The following is a 21115-nucleotide window of genomic DNA, read 5'->3' as shown; positions in this document are numbered from 1 at the left end:
CAATAAATTCAATTTTCAATTCATTTCAATTTTATTTATGTAGCGCCAAATCATAACAACAGTCACCTCAAGGTGCTTTATGTTGTAAGGCAGATCCTACAATAATACATACAGAGAAAAACCCAACAATCATATGACCCCCTATGAGCAAGCACTTTGGCGACAGTGGGAAGGGAAAACTCCCTTTTAACAGGAAGAAACCTCCAGGAGAACCAGGCTCAGGGAGGGGCGGGGCCATCTGCTGTGTCCAGTTGGGGTGAGAGACGTAAAGGTAAATACATTTTGAATCAAGTAAAAATTTATTAAACTTAATAAAGTCAAATGCACTAACTTACTCCCATTTACCATTTGAATGTATGGTTGGTTGAAATTAGAACATTTTTCAGAAAGTTCTTCCTGATTTTAAAAGAGACTCCTCTGTGTTTGTAAATCAAAGTCTGTCCAGATGTTTGGAAGTGTGAATCCTTATAGTACAACCTGACACTGTGGCTAATGTATTAAATATATGTCTTTGTATTTTCATTTTATTTAACAGTAGAAAGTAAAAGATTTCCTTCTTAAACTTGCCTAAACTTTATACACACAGGAAAATAAAACCTGAAAAATTATGTAAGTCACTGCTATCAGGGGTTGAATGTGCCCTCGTGCAGCATCACCAGTTCTCAGAGAGTGTTTGTCAGTCTAGTGTCCATATTCAGTGATCAGTAAGTGATATCAAAACCAACAGAATGGACACAAAGCAGGGAGATTTATTGAAGAATGACAGGAAGATGATGAGCCATCACTGCAGCATCACTTTTGTGTGAGGAACACAGTGGGAGGGGTTTTTCTGAATACAACATCATGCAACTAGTTTATACGCTTTTCAGATCCCAGTTTGTGACTGTCTGTGATCTTGGTGTGAATCCTGTGGAGGCTGTGGAGGTGAAGCTTCAGTGAAACACGAGCTGCTCGTGAGGGGAGCTCGAGGGTGATCCGTGGAGGTCTATCTTTAGCCCCGCTTTACCGGCCCTCGGATCTCCAGTGCCAGTTCTCCTGATTGAATTGCACTGACTCAGCCGTAAGTCAGGCGTTCCCTCGCTCTGTTCATTCATTCGCCGTCAGTTGAGTCGACAGAGAAGAAGACGGTTTAATAGACACACACCAGGAAACAGTTAATATTTAACAGAGTTTTGTTGTAAAAGGCATTCACGTTTTATCTGGGATTAACTCACAGTATTTATTATTCATAATTTTCCTTTCAGCTTCACATGTATGTCTTTATTTACTATCATGAACCTGCAAAGGTTCATGATAAAAGCCATGCTAGCAGCACAGGGATAGCCCTGTTGGGTGAGCAGGCCACCTCTTTGGTTCACATCTGCTTCATGGATTGCAGTAAAACTTGATATTCAGAAGATGAATCATGTTGACCTTGATGATGTTGTCCTTTACATTTCATCTGCCCAGCTCTTTGGTTTCCAACTAAATGAAACATATTTCTGCCCAGTGCTTACTGGCAAACACAAATTATACAACCATACTAAAATGAGATGAGGAATATAGCCTCAACATGCCCTCAGTGTAGAGCGAGCAGATCTGACACATATGTTCTGGCCTTGCCCACGATCGTCTCCCTTATGGTTAAGAATTTTTAACATTTTCAAAGACAATTCGTACATTATGCTCTTGCATAATAAACTACTTCAAAAATCAGTAAAAATTAATCTAAAAAAAGAAAGGGAGGAAGAGTGATGTTGTTTCTAAAAACATGGATGTTGTTTCTGAGTCAGCAAATTGATGCTAATTTAAAGTGCTCTAAAGCTGCATTTTTAAAGGCCATCAGGGGGCGACACATGTGGTTCCTAAAAGACTTCCTATAGCAATCTCTGAGAGAACAAAGCTCTGCCCTGACCTTCGCTCACGCTGAGACTGAAGAAGTCACTTGGATGAGTGACGAAATGTTTCTCCCACTGAAAACGCTACGTCCAGATGGACAGAACCTTTTGGGACTTTTATGGTCTGAGTAGCAACAACTTTCCCTGAGGGGGACAATAAAGTATATTGTATGGTATCGAATTACTTTGCTGGATAGCCAAGATGGCAGCAGCATGTCTCCTTGTTGAATGTCTGCTTTGAATTTTTGGGGTATTTTGTTTTTGTTTTTTACTATCTTAAATGGATTTTAGTTTTTTCTAACAAGCTTTTTAAGGGTATTTTAAACTATTCTGTAAATTCTTGGAAAGTGATCTTTTTTTGGGGGGGGGACCTCTGCTACTACCAGAAGTTGTCTGCACCACACCAGGGCCTGTGCTGCTAGCATAAACCAACTGAGCCTCAACCAGGGCCTGTGCTGTTTTCTGAGGCCATCTCACTGCACCGGGGCCTGTGCTGCCAGCTGGATCCATCGGCACCACCCCAGGACCTGTGCTGCTGGCTGGGGCCATCTGCACCGCACCAGGGCCTAGCTGGACCCATAGGCACCACACCAGGGCCTGTTCTGCTAGCATAAACCAACTGAGCCTCACCAGGGCCTGCACTGCCGGCTGGACCCATAGGCTGTTCATAGCCTGTACATAGCTTGTACTCACTACAGCCTGTACATACCTATAGTTATAGAATATTCACAACATACTTCATACCGTGTACATTATAACATACCATAATAGACCCATTTCTGTAATATACTTACATATCTATATTATTGCTAATATATATTGTAATATATCTATATCACTAAAGCACTTCTGGATGGATGCAAACTGCATTTCGTTGCCCTGTACCTGTGCATGTGCAATGACAATAAAGTTGAATTCTATTCTATTCTATTCTATTTTAGGAAGAATCACAGTACTATCACAGCTGCAATTAGAGTGGTAAATGATATTACTATTGCACTTGATAAAAAAACAACACTGTGCATCCCTTTTTATTGATTTGTCAAAAGCATTTGACACTGTTGATCACTGTATTTTAAAACTTAGACTCTTCCAGTCAGGACTCTCTGAGAGAGCAGTGTCATGGTTCTCAAACTACCTCAGTAACAGGACTCAGTGCATTAAATCTGACGGTCTATGTTCTGACTTTGTTACAGTGCACAACGTAGTGCCACAGGGTTCTGTATTAGGTCCCCTTCTATTTATCATTTACATAAACAATCTTAGTCTAAATGTGCCAGATGCAAACTTGCACTTCTATGCTGATGATACAGTTATTTACAGCTGTGGTTCAACTCTTGTCCAAGCCATTGACTCCTTGCAGAAAGCCTTTTCTGCTGTCCAGCACTCATTACTTCAGCTTAAACTTGTTCTCAATGCAGACAAAACAAAGCTCATGTTGTTTTCTAAATCAAGGAGACGAGCCCAAACAACCCCATCAGTAACCACTCTTGAAGGTAATAACATAGAGTTGGTTCACACCTATAAATATCTGGGAATCTTAATTGATGACTCGCTTACCTTCAAACCACATGTAGAGAATCTTGTGAAAAACCTGAAGTTAAAACTGAGATTTTATTTTCAAAATAAGTTGTGTTTCTCTTTTAATACAAAGAAGCGGCTTGTTGCTGCAACATTCTTGCCTGTGCTGGATTATGGTGATATTCTATATATGAATGCTTCTGCTCAATGTCTTCGAATGGTTGATTCTGTGTATCATGCTTCTCTGAGGTTCATCACTAACTGTAAATTTCAGACTCACCACTGTGAGTTATACTCTCAGGTAGGATGGCCTGCTTTGGTAAGTCGGAGGAACTCTCATTTATACAGTTTTATATATAAGGCAATACTTGGGTTGCTGCCTTCTTATATATGTTCCCTGCTTGTAATGAAACATGCTGGTCGGTATTCTCTTCGTCCGCATGGCTACTTGTTGCTTTCTGTTCCATTTGCCCGAACTGAACTTGGTAAAAGAGCTTTTGTCCATTTAGCACCCTTGGCCTGGAACAAACTGCAGAAGGAATGGAAAATGACTGAATTCATTTCATTAAGTGCTTTTAAATCTAAACTACGAATCCTTGAGGCCAAGTCCATAACATGTAACTGTAACAATTAGATTGATTGTCATTTTAACTGACTTTTTTATTTTTATTTGCATTTTATTGAATTTTATTTTTTATTTTATTTGTATTCTTTCACTTATTGTTGCATGTGTGTTGTTGCTGCCTGTGTTTGAGTAATTTCTGTAACTGTGAGACATCTGCTGCTGCCTATCTTGGCCAGGTCTCCCTTGAAAAAGAGGTTTTTAATCTCAATGGGATCTTCCTGGTTAAATAAAGGTTAATGGAATGGAAATACTTTTTCATTTTTGCTATGTCATGCTGGGAAAATCCCCATGAACCTGCACTATTTCTGATGACCAGCAGGGGACAATTGCTGTGGCTGCAAAAGAACAAAGAGGTCCATAGGAAAACAACTCTGCTGCCCTAATTGGAGTTGAATATATGTTATCTTTTATATACAGACACCAAATACCTGTGGAATATCTGCATGTTTTTTCTCTACCTTAGTGTATGTGTGTTTTGTCATTGTTCCCCGATCATTTATTTCTCATTTTAAATCAGCAGTGTTGGCCAGACCGCTGTGTGTGTGTGTGTGTGTGTGTGTGTGTGTGTGTGTGTGTGTGTGTGTGTGTGTGTGTGTGTGTGTGTGTGTGTCCGTTGCATTATTCTTTGAGCATGCTCGTTTACATAATGAATCCCTGAAGTGTTTTAATGTGTATCCTTGTCCATGACTGTGCATGCAAACAGGGTGCAGGGACTTCCTTCCTGTCAGCTGCTAGTTGGATCGCCAGCATAAAATACCAGCACCTCTGTAATCCTAGCTTTGATGTCAGTTTCTCATCTATCTCGCCTTTGCACCCAACCCCACCACCCGCAAAAAAAAGAAAAAAGAAAAAAGAAAATAGCAAATATTCAGACATCTCTTGCCTTGTGTCGCAGTCACAGGCAACTCCATATCTGTCATACATGTGATATTTAGCATGTTATGTGTTCGTTAAAAAAGTGTAGAAAAATAATTAAGGATGCAGAGTTTTAATGTTGGTATTTTTAGTGTTGAGGCTGTAATGATAGGCAGTGCTGCTAATGTGTCCTCAGAGCCGGTCACAGTGAGGTGACAGCAAAATGAAATGATATAGGATATCCAGTCATGAAAGTAAAGTGTGTCTCATTAGGGATGTGTGCGTATGAGTATGTTTGAAGATTAAGCCCCTCAATAAAAAAGCTTTCGTTGACATTATATTAAATGATTTAATAAATACAAAGTGTTTAAACATGCCAATTAGAAATGGAACACTTTGCAGAACATTAAAGAAATAAGGCAATGAGTAAAAACTGCTGCCTTAAAGCTGGCATGACTTTACGTTTCGCTGACTCAGCAGCCAAGTCTTAACACATTATTATGAAGGTCATTTTGGTTTATAGAAAGATCTAGAGGGCTGAACTGATTCGGTGGGGCTTAACCTTTGCAGTGCTTGTCCCCACAGGTCCTCAGTGTATAGTTTTAAGGTAACACCAGTGGTTCCAGTGCAGTTACAGTCAGAGAACAGTTAATATTCATAAGCTAAGCCATGAACCAAGGAGAGAAAATTAACCAACCATCAGCTGTCACGGGGCAAGAAGCAGGCTACAAACTGGAAAGGCCACCAGTCTATCACAGGTCTAACACAGAGACCATTCACACCTACAGCTGATTTAACCTAACATGCATGTCTTTGGACTGTGGGAGGAAGCCGGGATATGCAGACAGAACCCACACAGCCATGGGGAAAAGATGCATAAAGGCTCCAATCACCTGGTGGAGTCAAGCCCAGGACCTTCTTCCTGGGAAGAAACTGTGCTACCCACCAAACCACCATGCTGCCCTGAAAATAAAGCAATCATTTTCATTGTTTCTCAAGTATATACTTTAAAATTATTGCTTTGTTTTCAGTTATTGGAGGACCTTTGTAATAAAAGTATATTATTAATACAAACTGCTGCATTTGACTTCTTTCTTTTCACGCTTTTTACTATTGTTGTTTGCATCACCCCCAGCCCTTGTCTGGTGACTTACAAATGTGAAAATATATGGCCTAATAAAAAGACTCACTTTCCCACAATCCTTCTCTACCTCTTCTGCTCCAGATGTGCATGACTAAGCCCATTAGGTCCTCCTGTGAGTTATGGTAAATCTAAGTGACAATCTACAGTTTGAATTACACAGTAAAAGACACTTAAACGTCTCAGTCTGACTCCTCCATCAGCTGGTGGGCGGCGAATCTTTACTGATTCAGTTTCAGAGGCAGGACAGCTTTGCTCTTTATTATTGTGTTTAAGGCTGAGTGGAACTTTCTAAAGACCAAAATAGTGTCGATCATTAAGGCCATTGTGTAACTCCTCTGAGGGATTTCTTTCTTTAAAGGTTGATCACTCTTCTAAACAGCTGTGGTTATATACATGTAACTCATCATCAACATCCCTTCATTTATCAGCATTTGCTTTATTCTTCATAATATGTTACTGTGGTTATTCTTGTATTGTTTTGTGATATTATGGTTAAGTTTAGCTGTGCTGCCTGTAGATGATCAGCTGTAAACAGTTTGCATACATCATTTCCACCTTGACAAACACCAAACGTGGTTTAAAGTCCATTGTAACTAATAAAATCAATTAATTTTAGTAAATTTCCAGTCTTTGCTGTTCCTCTGAGGCTGATGAGTTTCCAGGATGCACTGCAGACTTCAGTGATTACTGGGCTTCCTGTATTAAAGTTTATTTCTTTATTACAGCTGCACAGAATACTGAACCTAAAGTTATGTTAGGAGCCAGTGATGTTAGTAAAACTATTTTTAATTAATTCTGGAACTGACTAGCTCTACTTTAAGACATATGACCTGCGTTTACCTGCAAAATGTCAGCGAAAGACAAACAAAGAGACTGCTTCTAGTTATTCTCACCCAGTCTGCCTTTGCTCCTGTAAACAAGGGTGTGTGAATTTTACATTGTCTCACACTTCCCTCTACACACACAGACCCACACATACACATTTTTCAGATCCTGTTTGTTTGCAGTTGTCTGTTGTTAAGCTGCTGAGCCGCAGCCCCGGTGACTCCCATTAGACCTGCTGTAATGCTCATTTGACTTTAATAAGACTAATGCTGGTTCAACAGTGACCTCTAGGTCTCTCTCTCACATACAGGCACACGCACAGACCACCCAGTTAATCTTACTGAAAGGACGTGCTAATCTCTGACAACGCAGCAACAATACAACAAAATGAGAAAACAGAGGAAGCAAACAGGAACTTAAATAAACCACAGCACCGAAGGGAGCCTGGCTGTTAATATAACTGTCTCCATGGATACATAGCAAAGCTACAACCACCAACCTTTTTAAACACAGGACTGTTTTAAGCAGCAAATAGTCTGCATTTTAAATGATAAAGAAACCAAGATCCAAGTTTGTTTGTTTATTTAAATAAATAAATAAGTTTACACCCACAGTTGTCACTTGTAAGGTATAAGAAGAGAAAGTTAAGAGCAGAGAACAAACAGATGACGTAAATATAATGAAGTGTTATGTGAACATATGACTGATTTTACTTCAAAAATAACACTATGATGCTAAACTTAGCCTCAGATGTGCATTCATCCTCACTTTACCTTTACCTTTAATTTTTAATCGTTTAAAAGTTAAAGACAAAAGATAATCACTTAGAAAGACACCAAATTTTAAAATGCACATTATTGTCAATATTTTACCATTAATTTTAATATTAGAGTTATATTTGACTAATTAATATTAGCTGAAAAAAAATCAATTAATAGCTGTGAAAAAAGATAGATAGATAGATAGATAGATAGGCAGTTCGTCTCTTCTGCAGATAGGTGGCTTTGTCCTGGGACAGGACGTCACAGTCGCGGTGTATGATGGGAAATTTGGGATCAGGTAAGCTTCTGCAAGTCGTTCAGCAGAGCGGACACAACAAACAGACAAATACCGGAAATCATGCGAGTTTACCTTCAAAATTAAAGCCTTTCTTTCATTATGGATTTCTCTTCCTAAAACGATTAATATTGGGGTTTTTAGAATCAGGGATCAGGGAATACAATTTCTTGATGTGCAATTTCTACAGTAATGTGGAGCCATAATACAGCTTCATTTGTCCATCGTACTGTGGAACCCTTGGGTCAAACACAGCATTTTATGTCTCTTTGCTTGTGCTGAGAAATGCCCATCATAAATGTGTTTTATGGAACACGATACCAAGGAACAGAAAGACAAATTATATTCTTCAGAATTGGCGAGCACCTTGTGCCAATTTAGTCTGACTGATTAATAACTTTACCTGAGGGAGAAATAAAATGCAAGCTGTGTTAAAAATAGTTGTGAGGAAAAATATTAATCCATCCATTCATCTAGTGACAGAATGCAGAAATCGAGCTCATCTGACAGGAATTCACTTTTCTCAGTGTTTCCAGTTATTTTTCTTCTTTCGATTGCTCCATTTATGACTCACTATAGCGGATCATCTGTCTTGTTCTCACCCTATCACTAGCATCCTCTTCTGTCACATCAACATGACACACTCTGCATGTCCCTCCTCAATATCTTCTCTTTTCCTTCTGCCTGGCATCTCCATGTTCAACATCCTTTGTCCAACACATTGTTGAGGTATGCAGTCATTAATAATTTTTATCACTAATAATTGCAGTTTAACATTCTTAAACTGAAAATAGATCCATTGATTAAGAATATATATGGATTAAACAAGTGAAAAATACAAGTGAAATCATGAAGTACAGGGTCCTTTGTACAACATTTATTTTGAAGTCGATAAGCGGAAGTTCAGTTCTGCTAAAGCTAGCTTGATGCTAGCGGCTGCGTAATGACAGGAGGAGGCGGCAGGTGAACGATTAACAGCGTTCACTTTTCTCCGTCCCTCCTCTTTAAAAATAAATAAACTGAAAGTTACTGTGAGCGGAGATGTTCCGCAGTGACTGACGGGCTCCAGTTTACACATAAAAACCATTATTTCATTCAAACTGTGGATCAACACGAAAGCGCGCCGCGGGAGTTTGGACTTAGCAGGTAGGCTATAAATAACTGTCGGTTGTTGTGGATCTGAAATGAGGCGCAGCAGTCTGTGTGAGAGAGACATCTTTTGTTTTTGTTTTTTTATTGTGTTGTTGTGCAGGAAGATGTTTCTGTCTTGTAGCTGCAGCAGCCGGTGGTGTTTAGACTCAGTGGACACTTTTAAAACTGTTGACAAACACACAGCTGAAATGTGCTGCTGAAATGTGACGCAGTGCTGTTTGTGTCCAGCAGCATTTTATTATCACCAGCTTCCTTATAAAGGTTGGAAAAGACACTTAAATCCATCATGGCTGCTTGGACAGATGGTCAGACATCCAGTTATAAACACATGGGCGGATTATGAGATACTTGGGCCCTGGGCACAGACATGTCAGAGCCCCCCCAGAGGAACTGTCAGAGGAACTACAACCCCAGTGGCTGCCACTGTGGAGGGATAGGGTGGCACATGATACACACTGGTGCCCAATAAAAGGAGCCGCCAAAAGAAGAAGCAGCTCTTGTTTGTCCATGTAGAAGTGGATTTTGTGTCTTGTCAACTTGTTTCTATTATACATTTGTTTTTCTTAATCTTAAAAGTCTTAAAAGTGTGATCCTGTACTAATGCAGTTGATGACATGACATGCAAAAGAGGTGTTTAATAGTGACTAAAGTGACCTTCATGTTGTTTGTTTGCTTGTGAACCCTCGTATTTAGCTCCAGAGGCTCACTTCGCTTCTGTGTGTGCCCAGAAGAGATCAGAAAAAAGGAAACTGAAAGCTATGAGTTTTTCTTTGTGGTGAAGTTGCTGACAGCTGTGAATTGTGTTTCTGGATTTTATCCGCAACATTCCTGTAGCGGAGTAGCCAAGTACTTCCTGACAGTGCTGAATTACAGTGTTCTTTACATTTTTAATCCACTTTACATTGAAAAAAGTGCATTCAGTGAAACCAATAAGAAATCTGCTTCTGTGTAGTTTTAGGTTGGAGTTACCTGTGAAAGGTAACTCTCCTCACACACTTTGCATTGAGAATTAATCACATTTAATACTGTTTAAAACCAGCAAGCCTTAAAGTGGACCGAGTTAACACAGGATCTGCTTTTATTCAGTCTTACTGACCTTTCACTGAGAACGAGTAGGTCTTTGTGTGGACACAAAAGGCTAAATTTACCTTTGTACCTGCTGTATTTATGTCTAGTGGTCACTCACTCAGCGTTATTGTGGTTTTAATTCTTTGACTAAATAGAGTCTAACATTTTGAGACTGTTTTCTATAAAATGACTATAGCAGAAACTATTTTGACTCAGAAGGAATCTCAGCTAGAAGATGAAACACATGTCAACATGTAGGTATGAGTGAGACGTACAGGGTGATGTGACCCTTGAAGTTTCCTGAAAAAGCAGCAGACATGGTCTTAATGAATCCATCTATTGCACTATAAGTCAGCTTCTGAGTGGTTGTTCCTGTTTCCATTGGTCCCAAAGCTTGTTGCTGTAGTTCTGCCACAGCCCTCGCACTGAGGGACCCTTCAGCAGGCATGAGGCTGACTCATCAGAGAGTCACTCCCTTCATGGGGCTGGATTCAGATTAAACAAACATTATCAAAGTTTACTTCTTCTTTTTCTTGCTTTTCTCACAGACCTTCCATGTAGTCTATTTATCCATCAGCTGTGTCACGTATACACTTCACCAACAGCACTTTTAAATTATGCTTTAAGCCACCTTTCATATTTTAGAAAATAAATCCATCTGTGTTTACTATTGCACTGCTGCTTCTACTACTAGTACTTCAGCGGTTTCAGTTACTGCTGCTGTCAGCTTCTGTTATCACTTTTACTCATAAATATTTCAGCTGCATGTAGCACTGATCCCCCTACAGCTCTCACTCTGCCGTTACTGCTAAATAAATGCATAATAAACTCTCACTGCAGATAATGCTGTAACGATGTGCTGTTCTCAGGTCGGTCACAGTGAGAAAAGGAACCTCGGAGCAGCAGCCATGTTGTCGGGGGAGGAGATCCTGTGTAGCACGCAGCAGGTGATCGCAGGGCTGGAGGCGCTGAGAGGGGAGAACCGCAGCCTGCTGGAGAGCCTGCAGGAGGCGCTGGAGAGCCGGGCGGTGCCAGAGAGCAGCAGCGTTGAGCAGGAGAAGACCAGCATCATCCACCAGTCGCTGGAGAGGATAGAGCTGGGGCTGAGTGAGGCACAGGTACCACCAGGAAATAAAGAAGCAAGCAGTCGCAATGAAATCTTGTGTCACACGTCTTTGTCTTCAAGCTTTTTTTTAAGGCTGAAATGGAAGAAAATAACATTCCCAGATAATTTCAAATTGAACTTCTTGTACTTTACATAAGTGATTTTTTTATGAAATAGTTTTGAGTTTACGTTTAGTTTTAATTATTTTAACTGACTGTGTTTTTATTTGAACCTTAACAAACAAACGTGTTTAGCTTGCCAGGCGCAGTTATTTTGAAAAAGAAAAAATAATTTTCAGACTTGCATTTCTGTCATGAATGGTTGATGACAAACTTAAATTAACTGACACATAAAAATATCTGATGTCTGTCATTTTTTATTTATTTTTTTAAATTTCTTTTTTGTGTTGTTGTTGTTCCTGTTGGTGTCCCGAGGCACTGATGACTGTTTTTCCTTTGATTTGTTTTGTCTGAAGTCGGGCTGTTGACAGGTTTTGAGCTCATTTACTGAAGCATAGTCGTTAAGTCACTGATCTCCCTTCATGGTACACGCAGTCTTCTTTCTGTTGTTTCTGTTTCTGTTGGGTTTACACTTTTAAAATTGTCTTCAGGTGATGATGGCGTTGTCAGCTCACCTCGGTTCTCTGGAGGCAGAGAAACAAAAGCTACGAGCTCAGGTGAGTTTGTCGAAAAGACCTGTATACTTGTGTTGACACTCATCATAGGCTACTTCATTTGGTCTCCCTTTTTAAATGTTTGTTAAAGCAAATATCTAAGTTAGCATTCACCTGTCGTGGAGGCAAATTCATATATCCGTCTTTAGACGATATGAAGCATCATATGTCTTGCCGAAGAAGAAAACGTCCTCTTCACCAAAGAAACAAAATGCAAAGGAGGAAACGATGTCTTAATAAATTGTCTTCCTCTCCCTGCTCATCTCACTCAGGGCTCTAACACATGTGCATAAACATGCTAATCTAGTCCTAATTTAGTCAGCAGATTTGTCTTGTCAGACTCCTTTTACTCGCTCCGCCACAGTAGGTAGAAAAGCATGCTTCACACCCGGCATTGACAGCTGAGGTAAACAGTGGACTGACAACCTGCCACAGAGGGGGGAAAACTGCAGTCTGGGGTCACTTTGCTATCTGTAGAAAACTCGCTACAGATGAACAGCGGCAAGAGCTTTTGAAGTGACTTGGATGAAAACATAACTGCAAAATATTTAAATGGCACATATTAGTTTTTTGTTTCTTATGTATTGATTATTGTTGATATATTTCAAATATGTTAAAATAGAAGGTGTACAAAAAACTTTTTTTTTGTAATGAAAACTGGTAGAAATATGCTGGCGGGATGTGGCTGAATGTAATGTTTTTGATCTCTCTTGGCTGACTAAAACATGTTTGTCCTACAGCGGCCACCGTAGCTTAGATTAGCACTCGAAGTGCTAAGAAAACAGGATTCAATTGGCTGCAATCTGCATTCTCCTGATATCTACTGGTGAAAACTTTACACACTGTAACTTTAAGCATTTAGATATGGCAGTGTCTGCGTTTTTGTTGCATGGCTCCTTCATTCTCTCGCCTGTTTCCTTCCTCTTCTCTTTGTTTTGTATCATCCTCGCTCTCATTTCTGCATCCTCCCTCTCAGGTTCGTCGTCTCTGTCAGGAGAACCAGTGGTTGAGGGATGAGCTGGCTGGCGCTCAGCAGCGGCTTCAGGACACAGAGCAGGAGGTGGTCACCCTCGAGGAGCAGAACAGACACCTGCAGTTCATGTCCTCCATACGCAAGTATGACCAGGATGAGCCGCCTCTGGTGAGGACAGAAAACATGCTAACCCACATATGTCTGCAGAAGAATCTGTTGGTATTTACCAGCCAGCTGAGAGTTTGAGTGACAAAAAACAACCTGCCCTTCAAGATGAGTAACAGGGAGAGTCAGCGCTTCGCTGTGTCAGCACAGGAATCTTAACCATGGTGTTTGTGTGTATATTCATCAAATTAATATGCTGAAAGTTTGTCTGCAGCTGGAGGTTTGGAGGACTTTACTAAAGCTGTTGTAATTATATACTGGGCAGAAGGACGTCATGTCCCATCTTAGCAAGTTTAGCAAGTTTTTGCTGATGTGTTGGCAAACTGTTTAAGCACTCTAATGTCATAGAGCAACATTAGCATTCATTTGGATTCCAGCTGGTTTGCATCTGATGACTGTACCACCACTTTTCACTCTCTCTGCTTTAGCTTCACTCAGCTGCCTTCCTGTCATTGCCAATTAGCGTGTAGGACAGTGTGCAGGTGCGGGTTTATCAGAGCTCGCTGACAAAAAGCAGCTACTGAAACCACTATATGAACCATATAGTAAACATTTAAGCTTACTGTTAGTACTGCTGTCTTCTAAGTCGTGCTGTGTGTGTTTCTTATTTCAGGATGACAAAGACACTTCCTCCAACAAAGAGTCTCTGGATGACCTCTTTCCTGCTGAGGATGAGGAGCAGTCTTCGAGTGAGGCTCTTCTAGGCTTTGAAATGTGTTTTTATTATCGCTTTGAACACCTCCCTGTCTCCAAAATGACAAAACCCTTTTTTGATGTTTTTTTTTTTTTGGATACAGAGGAGGTGTTGAGTAAATGCAAACTGTTTTTAATTTAAATTAGTCAATACATTGAGCACCACTCTCATCGTGATTTAGTTTGAGTGCTTTAAGAAGTCTCAGCGTTGAAACTGGAGGCAGATACTGGTTTACATCTTCACTGGGCATAGATAAGCTCAAGGTGTAACTGTCGCTTCTAATCCTGATATCTGAGTAACTGCTGACACACAACAAACACATTTTATCAGCTTACACATGAATTTAGAGCGCTTGAAGGTGGAAGCATGAAAGCGATCTGTGAATCTCTGTAGTGTGAAATACGACGCCAGTCTGAAGTTATCTTTTAGGACAGCGGCTTCCTTTTAGAAAATGGTGAAACATGAGTACGCATCGTTACCTCCTTTGACTTTTGTTTTTTGACAGCGTTAAAGCCTGACAAAAACTTAAAGATATAAACTTTAATGTTTTTAGAGGTTAGACGACTGCAGGTTGAGTGACCAGGGAGAAAAGATGAAATGGGAAAATAAAAATTTTCACCTGCATTTATTGTTATGCTTAAACTTTTCTATTATGATCAATTTTACTTAATTGCCTAAATAGCAGTGCAATTATTCAGCCAGTTTTCATGTAACATATCTTTATTTGGGCTTAGAACCATCCATCCATTCATCTAAAAAATAGTTTTCATCATACTTTATTTGTGATACATACAGTATAGAAAACAGGTCAAATTAAATATTAGGTTCCACCCTGCCTTGTTTTTGGTCCTCTCTGTTAGACCTGTTAAAATGATCCAAAATGAGTTTCCGTAGCAGGAACTGGGCCCTTCTAAAGTCAGCATGGTCTTGCTTTTATTTGTTTGTTTGTCGTTTAGTGTCCCAGCCTCACCACAGCAGTGCAGCAGCTGCAGCCCAGCAGGGCGGCTACGAGATCCCCGCCCGCCTTCGAACGCTCCATAACCTGGTCATCCAGTACGCATCCCAGGGACGATATGAGGTCGCGGTACCGCTGTGCAAACAGGTGGGAGGGGCTTCCACTGTCCTAACTGTTGCTAACCAAAACAAATCGCCTGACAACCATTTAAAATGATCTCATCGTGTCTCCGCAGGCTTTGGAAGACCTGGAAAAGTCCTCTGGCCACACCCACCCAGACGTAGCCACCATGCTCAATATACTGGCGCTGGTGTACAGGTGATGTCAGTTAGCATTGCAAAAGCGTCTGTATTGGTATTTACAGCTACCGCGGTGGCACTATCAAAGCTGGGTTAACCATTCGAGGTCTTCCAGGCGACTCAGAGTTCATGCTTTATTTGTTCTGGTCGAGTACGTCGTGTGACTCTCCTTCAGTTCAGAAATGTCCTCCCGGCTTTCGTCTTGTCTAACCCATCGGTGCCGTTTAACTTATACGGTGCAGGTTTCATACACGTGCACGTCTTTTCCTTCAGCTCTGCCGGCAGAATGATGCACTTTAAATGTTAAATGTCTTCAAATGTTAAAGACGTAATGATGCTGCAGATAAAGTGATTTATTATTCAGTTTTAGATGGAAAAAAATGGTTTGTTGTGCTTGTATCAGTTGAGGTAGGCGTATAAATGCTTTTCCTGCCCGATTTGAGCCGAGCGTCCTGTGTAAGCAGTTTAATTGGTGTGCAGTAATTGAGCGGATCGTCTTCTCTGTCATCAGCATTATATTGCTCTGACTGGTTGTGGCTTTGACTCTTGCTTGTGATACCTGGCAAATTTGAGGTTTAATAAAAGTTTCTTGTAATAGATGATAGATTATCTGAAACTCTTAGAGAGGAAGTGTCCTTAACAAGCCAAACGCTTCTCACTGGGTGAACAGTGTGGTTTGTGTTGTTTCCCTATAGAGACCAGAACAAATACAAAGAGGCCGCCAACCTGCTGAACGATGCTTTGGCCATCAGGGAGAAAACTCTTGGGATGGACCATCCGGCTGTAAGTTACTCAGCTGCACTGGAAGAAAACTTATAATGAGGCGGCTAAAACTGGTTTCAGCGTTGAACATGAAACATAAAACCTTGTGGGTTACAAGAATTTTGATCCTCATTTGTTGTTCGTTGCTTCCGACATGCCTGACCTGCAAATATTGGCTCCCTTTGTAGTCATTTCATGTGGTTTAGACTTTAGTGAGTGAGCTGGTGTGTATTTGTGTGCGTGTGTGTGTGCATGTGTGTATGCAGGTGGCAGCGACGCTCAACAACCTGGCAGTGCTTTATGGGAAAAGAGGAAAATACAAGGAAGCAGAGCCGCTTTGTAAAAGAGCTCTAGAGATCAGAGAGAAGGTAAGAAAACACGTTTGTATTACAACAGATATCCCAAATTCCTACTAATAACTCACTTTAACCTTAATCTAACCTAGATTATGGATGCCGGACTTATAACAGACTAAATGTTTTGCTAATTTACTTCAATCCATCCATTCTCTGCTGATTATCCTTTTCAGGGTCATGAGGGGGTCTTAGGGCAAGAGGCAGGGTACACCCTGGACAGGTCACCAGTCTGTTGCAGGGCTAACACATAGACAACCATTCGCACTCAATTTAAAGTTTCCAATTAACCTATCTGCATGTCTTTGGACTGTGGGAGGAAGCCGCAGTACCCGGAGAGAACCCACGCACGGGGAGAACATGCAAAGACCCCAGCCTGATGGTGGAATTGAACTCCGGAGGCAACAGTGCTAACCACTGTGCCACCGTGCTGCCCTTGCTAATTTACTTAAACATCTAAATATGTCCTCTATCCTTCGATGTCACAGAGCTGAGTGAGCAGGCATCCCCTGTATCACATACTGGAAGTGTTATGGAAAGAGTAACTGGTTGATCGTCCCTCACCGTGCACCTTTTTTTTGTCGCCTCCTCAGGTTCTCGGTACAGATCATCCAGATGTGGCCAAACAGCTGAACAACCTGGCTCTGCTGTGTCAGAACCAGGGGAAGTACCAGGAAGTGGAGCAGTACTATGAGCGCGCTCTGCACATCTACCAGAGCAAGCTGGGACCAGACGACGCCAACGTGGCTAAAACCAAGAACAACCTGGTGAGAGGAAACCTTGTTGTCTGGATTACTGAGGCTGTTGTTAGTTTACAATATTATTATTTCAATCATCATTTAAACCCCTCCTCCCCCTCTCCCTCAGGCATCATGTTATCTTAAGCAGGGGAAATACAGACAAGCTGAAGCTCTTTACAAAGAGATCCTGACCAGAGCGCATGAAAAGGAGTTTGGGTCCGTTGAAGGTACAAACAGATTACTTCATGTAACTGCTCATGTTTGTGTAATTGTTCTTGTGACACGATGACATTTTAAGAGCGTGAGATAACCACAAGGGATCAGTTCCACCACTGAGTACTGAGAAAACTACCTAACGCTGGCATAACACATTCATTTTTATCATTTTAAAATGAGCTGTGATTCATTCTGCTCAGTTTTAGCTTTCTGTGTTGTCTTTGTGTGTTCATGTTGAATTTGGCTAATGTACCTTTTTTAATGTTTGCATGATTTGCATTCAAATATAGGGGCCGCACCCTATATTTACCCTATAAGCCCCGGAGTTTGTCCTTTCGGCTTCTCTGACAGCAGATACATGACACATAATAGCTTCTTTGCCTCATACACTATTTCATCATATAAGTCTCAGTCAGACTCAGTGGAAATCTGTCATTTTTGTAGTTTTACTTCAGCAGTTTTCATATTTTTAAATGTAGGCCTGTCTCAGTCTTTCTGCAAAAACAGTTTTATTTAGATTTTTTTCGTATACTGTACAGTTTTATATTGTTCTTATCGTATTAATGTCCAACTGTGTCCAAAAAAAAGAAAGAAACGTCAAATTTCAATATAAACAATTGCTTGTTTTATGTCTGTTGTCCAGGTGACGGGCGTCCTAGCTGGTCCGGCGTGGTGGAGGACGGCGGGTCCACACAGGACGGACTTAAGCGCAGTGGCTCCTTCACCAAACTCAGAGAGTCGATCAGGCGAAGCAGCGAGAAACTGGTCCGAAAGCTGAAAGGAGTCGGAATGGAGGAAACAACCCCAAGGAATGCTGGGTAATATTCTGTAAACAAGGTGTTTTAGCTCCAGCTGAATGCTGAAAAACCACCTGATGAACAGTTTGTTCTGCCCCGTTTTCAGGATGAAGAGGGCAAACTCGCTGAATGTTTTGAATGTTGGCGTCAGAGAAAGTCAGGATGGCAGCGAGGTGAGCAGACTGTTAACCATACAGTCTGAAAACCAGAAATCTGCAAGCATCTCATGCACATTTAAGATAAACGTCACCTCTTAACACACATTTTGTGTTTTTGTTGATCAGTCGAGTCAGCTGACGGATACTCGAGGCCTGAGCTCCAGCACTCAGAGTCTGATGAGAAGAGGCTCGCTGGGTGGGAACAGCTAACGCAAAAATAAGAATATCCCCTAAAAACACAACACCTTTCAAAGATGACGATCGGCACAGAGCAATGTGTTTAATCAGTGTGGGAACATCAGGCCTGAGTGGATTCATCATTTTTAGTCTTCAAGGAAAAAAGATAATTGACTCGACTAAGATGCTTCCAAAAATCTGACTTTTAAAATTAGTTTGTTTCATTCTAAAAACGCACAATTTCAGTTTTTTCTTTTAAAAAAAACAAAACAAAACAACAAAGCATAAATAGAGGGCTGGGTCATGTGATGAATTTTAACTTGACGTTATCTGAGTTGCACTATGACATTTTTTTCCAGATCACTTGAAGTTTTAAATCCCGTCATTCCTGGTTTTAGGTTCAGTTCTATGATTTCCAGTTAACTTTTGATCTTGAACTCGTAGGACCTGGCGTCCACATATGTGGACATCACATTTTGGGTTGTCTAGACCACAATACAAGATTTTTCCCAATCAGCTCAAATAGCAAACAGAAATTAAAAATGCATGCCAAGAAAGAGTTCGGGTCTTAGCAGGTTAATTTTAAATTGTGCATTTCCCCTGCAGACTGTGTTTTTACACAAACGTGACCACGTTACACTAAGGAAAGCGGCAATCTGTAGGTTAACATTTGAACTATGGGAAATTTTAAGACACTTCACTTGATGCTTTGATACTAAAGATCATATTTTTTAAATGGAGTTGTTTGTAATTTGAGAAGCAGTGCAGGGATGTAAAGTTCTTTACACAATGATCAAAATGTAAAGTGTAATTTTACGTTCGAGGAAGATGATAAGCTATCAAAGTTTACACTGTTTAAAGTAAAAAAAAAAAAAAATGGTACGTGTATTTTGCCTTTAAAATGTGCTGGTCATGTATAATTTATATTGTTAGACTGCTGCGTTATTGGACCAGAAGTCCTGCTCGGACATGATGAAAATAAGGAACAACTTTAAAGAAAACAAAAAAACAAGTAGGAGCAGTTTCAGGATTCCAGCTGTTGGTTTGCACCTTGTGAAAACAGATTGTCTTTACAAAAGCAAATATTTGACTTTTTAACTTAGTACTTTTTACAGTCAGTACTTTTGCACATATGGACGTAAATCATTCTCTAAGGCTACGTTCACACTGCAGGCGAAAGCGCATCAAATCCCACTTTTTTGACCCTATGCGACTCATATCCGATCATGGTGTGACAGTGTGAACGGCACAAATCCGATATTTTCAAATCCGATCTGGGTCACTTTCGTATGTGGTACTGAATCCGATACATATCCGATGTTTTAGATAGCGACTGCTGTTTGAACGGTCATGTCGCATTAAATCCGTCTTTTACGTCACTGACACAAGACAGACGCCAATTATCAGCGCCGGAGAAGACATCGCGAACGCTTCCTGGCCATCCAGTGTAGATGTCAGTGAAATTGTTGGGAAGACAACGTTGGAGAAACGTGAACATTTTATTTGTACTGCATAATCTGCAGATTCTGACAGAAATCTGCAGCTATCCTTTGAAGCACCGCTCCTCTAAAACAGCAATAAGGATCATTATTAGGTTATTTACATTATTATGTAAATAACAAAATAACTTAAAGCAAAAATTGGGAAATGTCAAGTCCGAAGTCTTTATATTAAAGGGCCATCAGTCAAACAATACTGTTTGCTCTGGGTCTAAACAGAGCGCGTTGTGTGACGTCTTTTGCGCATGCGGGCCGCTTTGAGCGTTCACACTAGAGCGCGTTTGCTGTCGCATTTTATTTGTAGTGTGAACGAGCAGACAAAAAAAAATTGGATTTGATCAAAAAATCGGAATTGAGCATTAAGACCTGCAGTGTGAACGTAGCCTATGTTCAGTATTTATTGATTATCTGTTTGTTGCATTTTGAATTTCAGATGTGTAAAAGTCTCCCTAGGTTTGTTGCTGTGTGCCCAAATGTCAGCTTTGGCCTGATAATTTTAAACTGGTTTTTGAGGTTGAGATGAAAGTCTTTACCGAAAGCCGCCGTGTAGATTTATAAAATGTTTCCAAGGCAAAGCACAAGAACAAGTAGTAAAAATAGCAGCGGCGGTACAGCTTTGCAGCCAAGTTGAAAATGTTTCTGGCAAACATCACTGATGTCTAACCAGGAAAGCAATCAAATCATGAGACAGCCAACGAGCAATGAGAGAGCAAAGGAGGGGACGGGTGGATCGCTCAGCAGCCGAGTGATACATAAATATGATGGTGCATTCGAGGCTTTCACTCTACGCTGGTAGAAGTAGCATTATCAACTACTGAGGTAGCCTACGTTTAGATATTGAGGTATTCGTCTAATGTTACATCTATGCTTTTCACTGAAATGCCTGAAATCTACTACTACAAAAAGATTCAAATAATGTGGAATGTCATTCTACTTTCTGATATTTATTAGAGATATTTTTTAAACTAGTTGAACTGAAGATTTGTTACAAAGAGCGTTGAATAACAAGTTTTACACAAACACCTGAGAATTCTGATAATAGGCTGGGTCCCTGAAAGCAGCATTACCACCTGATCCATGAAGATTTTTATTCCATGAGACTCCTCGTAGGAATCTTGTTTTGCATTTGCAGTGGTAGAAGACAGCCACTGCAGTCTGTTTAAAGGGCTGAAGTCGCACCGTGTTAGCTGCTGTTAAACCACAGTCTGTTACAAGCTGAGTGAAGCACATGTAAGAATGTGGAAAAGATGAATATTTGTTTTATATTTGCAAATTTGAGCTGTAATAAATTAAACTAAGACACTGATAACCCTTGTATGTGTGTGTTTTCTTTCCTCTCTGTGTTTGTGCTGTTTGTCTGTTTCATAAATTAAAGCCCTTTTTGTCTAAATATTAAGATCAGCGAATGATGGATGGACACTTTAGA

The 21115-nt window shown here is 40.5% G+C and overlaps 1 protein-coding gene across 1 annotated transcript; it reads left to right on the top strand.

Moving 5' to 3' along the window:
• Window positions 1-8821: 8821 nt before the first annotated feature.
• On the top strand, window positions 8822-20998 carry klc3 (kinesin light chain 3). The gene is made up of 14 exons (XM_084950647.1): window positions 8822-9049; window positions 10993-11241; window positions 11839-11904; window positions 12878-13042; window positions 13653-13728; window positions 14690-14835; window positions 14924-15006; window positions 15683-15770; window positions 16016-16117; window positions 16696-16869; window positions 16970-17069; window positions 17702-17876; window positions 17962-18028; window positions 18140-20998. Exons 2-14 carry the CDS (start codon window positions 11032-11034, stop codon window positions 18221-18223), a joined length of 1536 nt encoding a protein of 511 aa, XP_084806773.1. The 5' UTR covers window positions 8822-9049; window positions 10993-11031; the 3' UTR covers window positions 18224-20998.
• The last annotated feature ends 117 nt before the right edge of the window (window positions 20999-21115 follow it).

Source organism: Perissodus microlepis, chromosome 14, assembly GCF_051167445.1.
Source record: "Perissodus microlepis isolate ML-2025 ecotype Zambia chromosome 14, ASM5116744v1, whole genome shotgun sequence".
NCBI lineage: Eukaryota > Metazoa > Chordata > Actinopteri > Cichliformes > Cichlidae > Perissodus > Perissodus microlepis.
The sequence above is the reverse complement of the archived record's forward strand: the minus strand, read 5'-3'. Positions and strand labels throughout refer to the sequence as shown.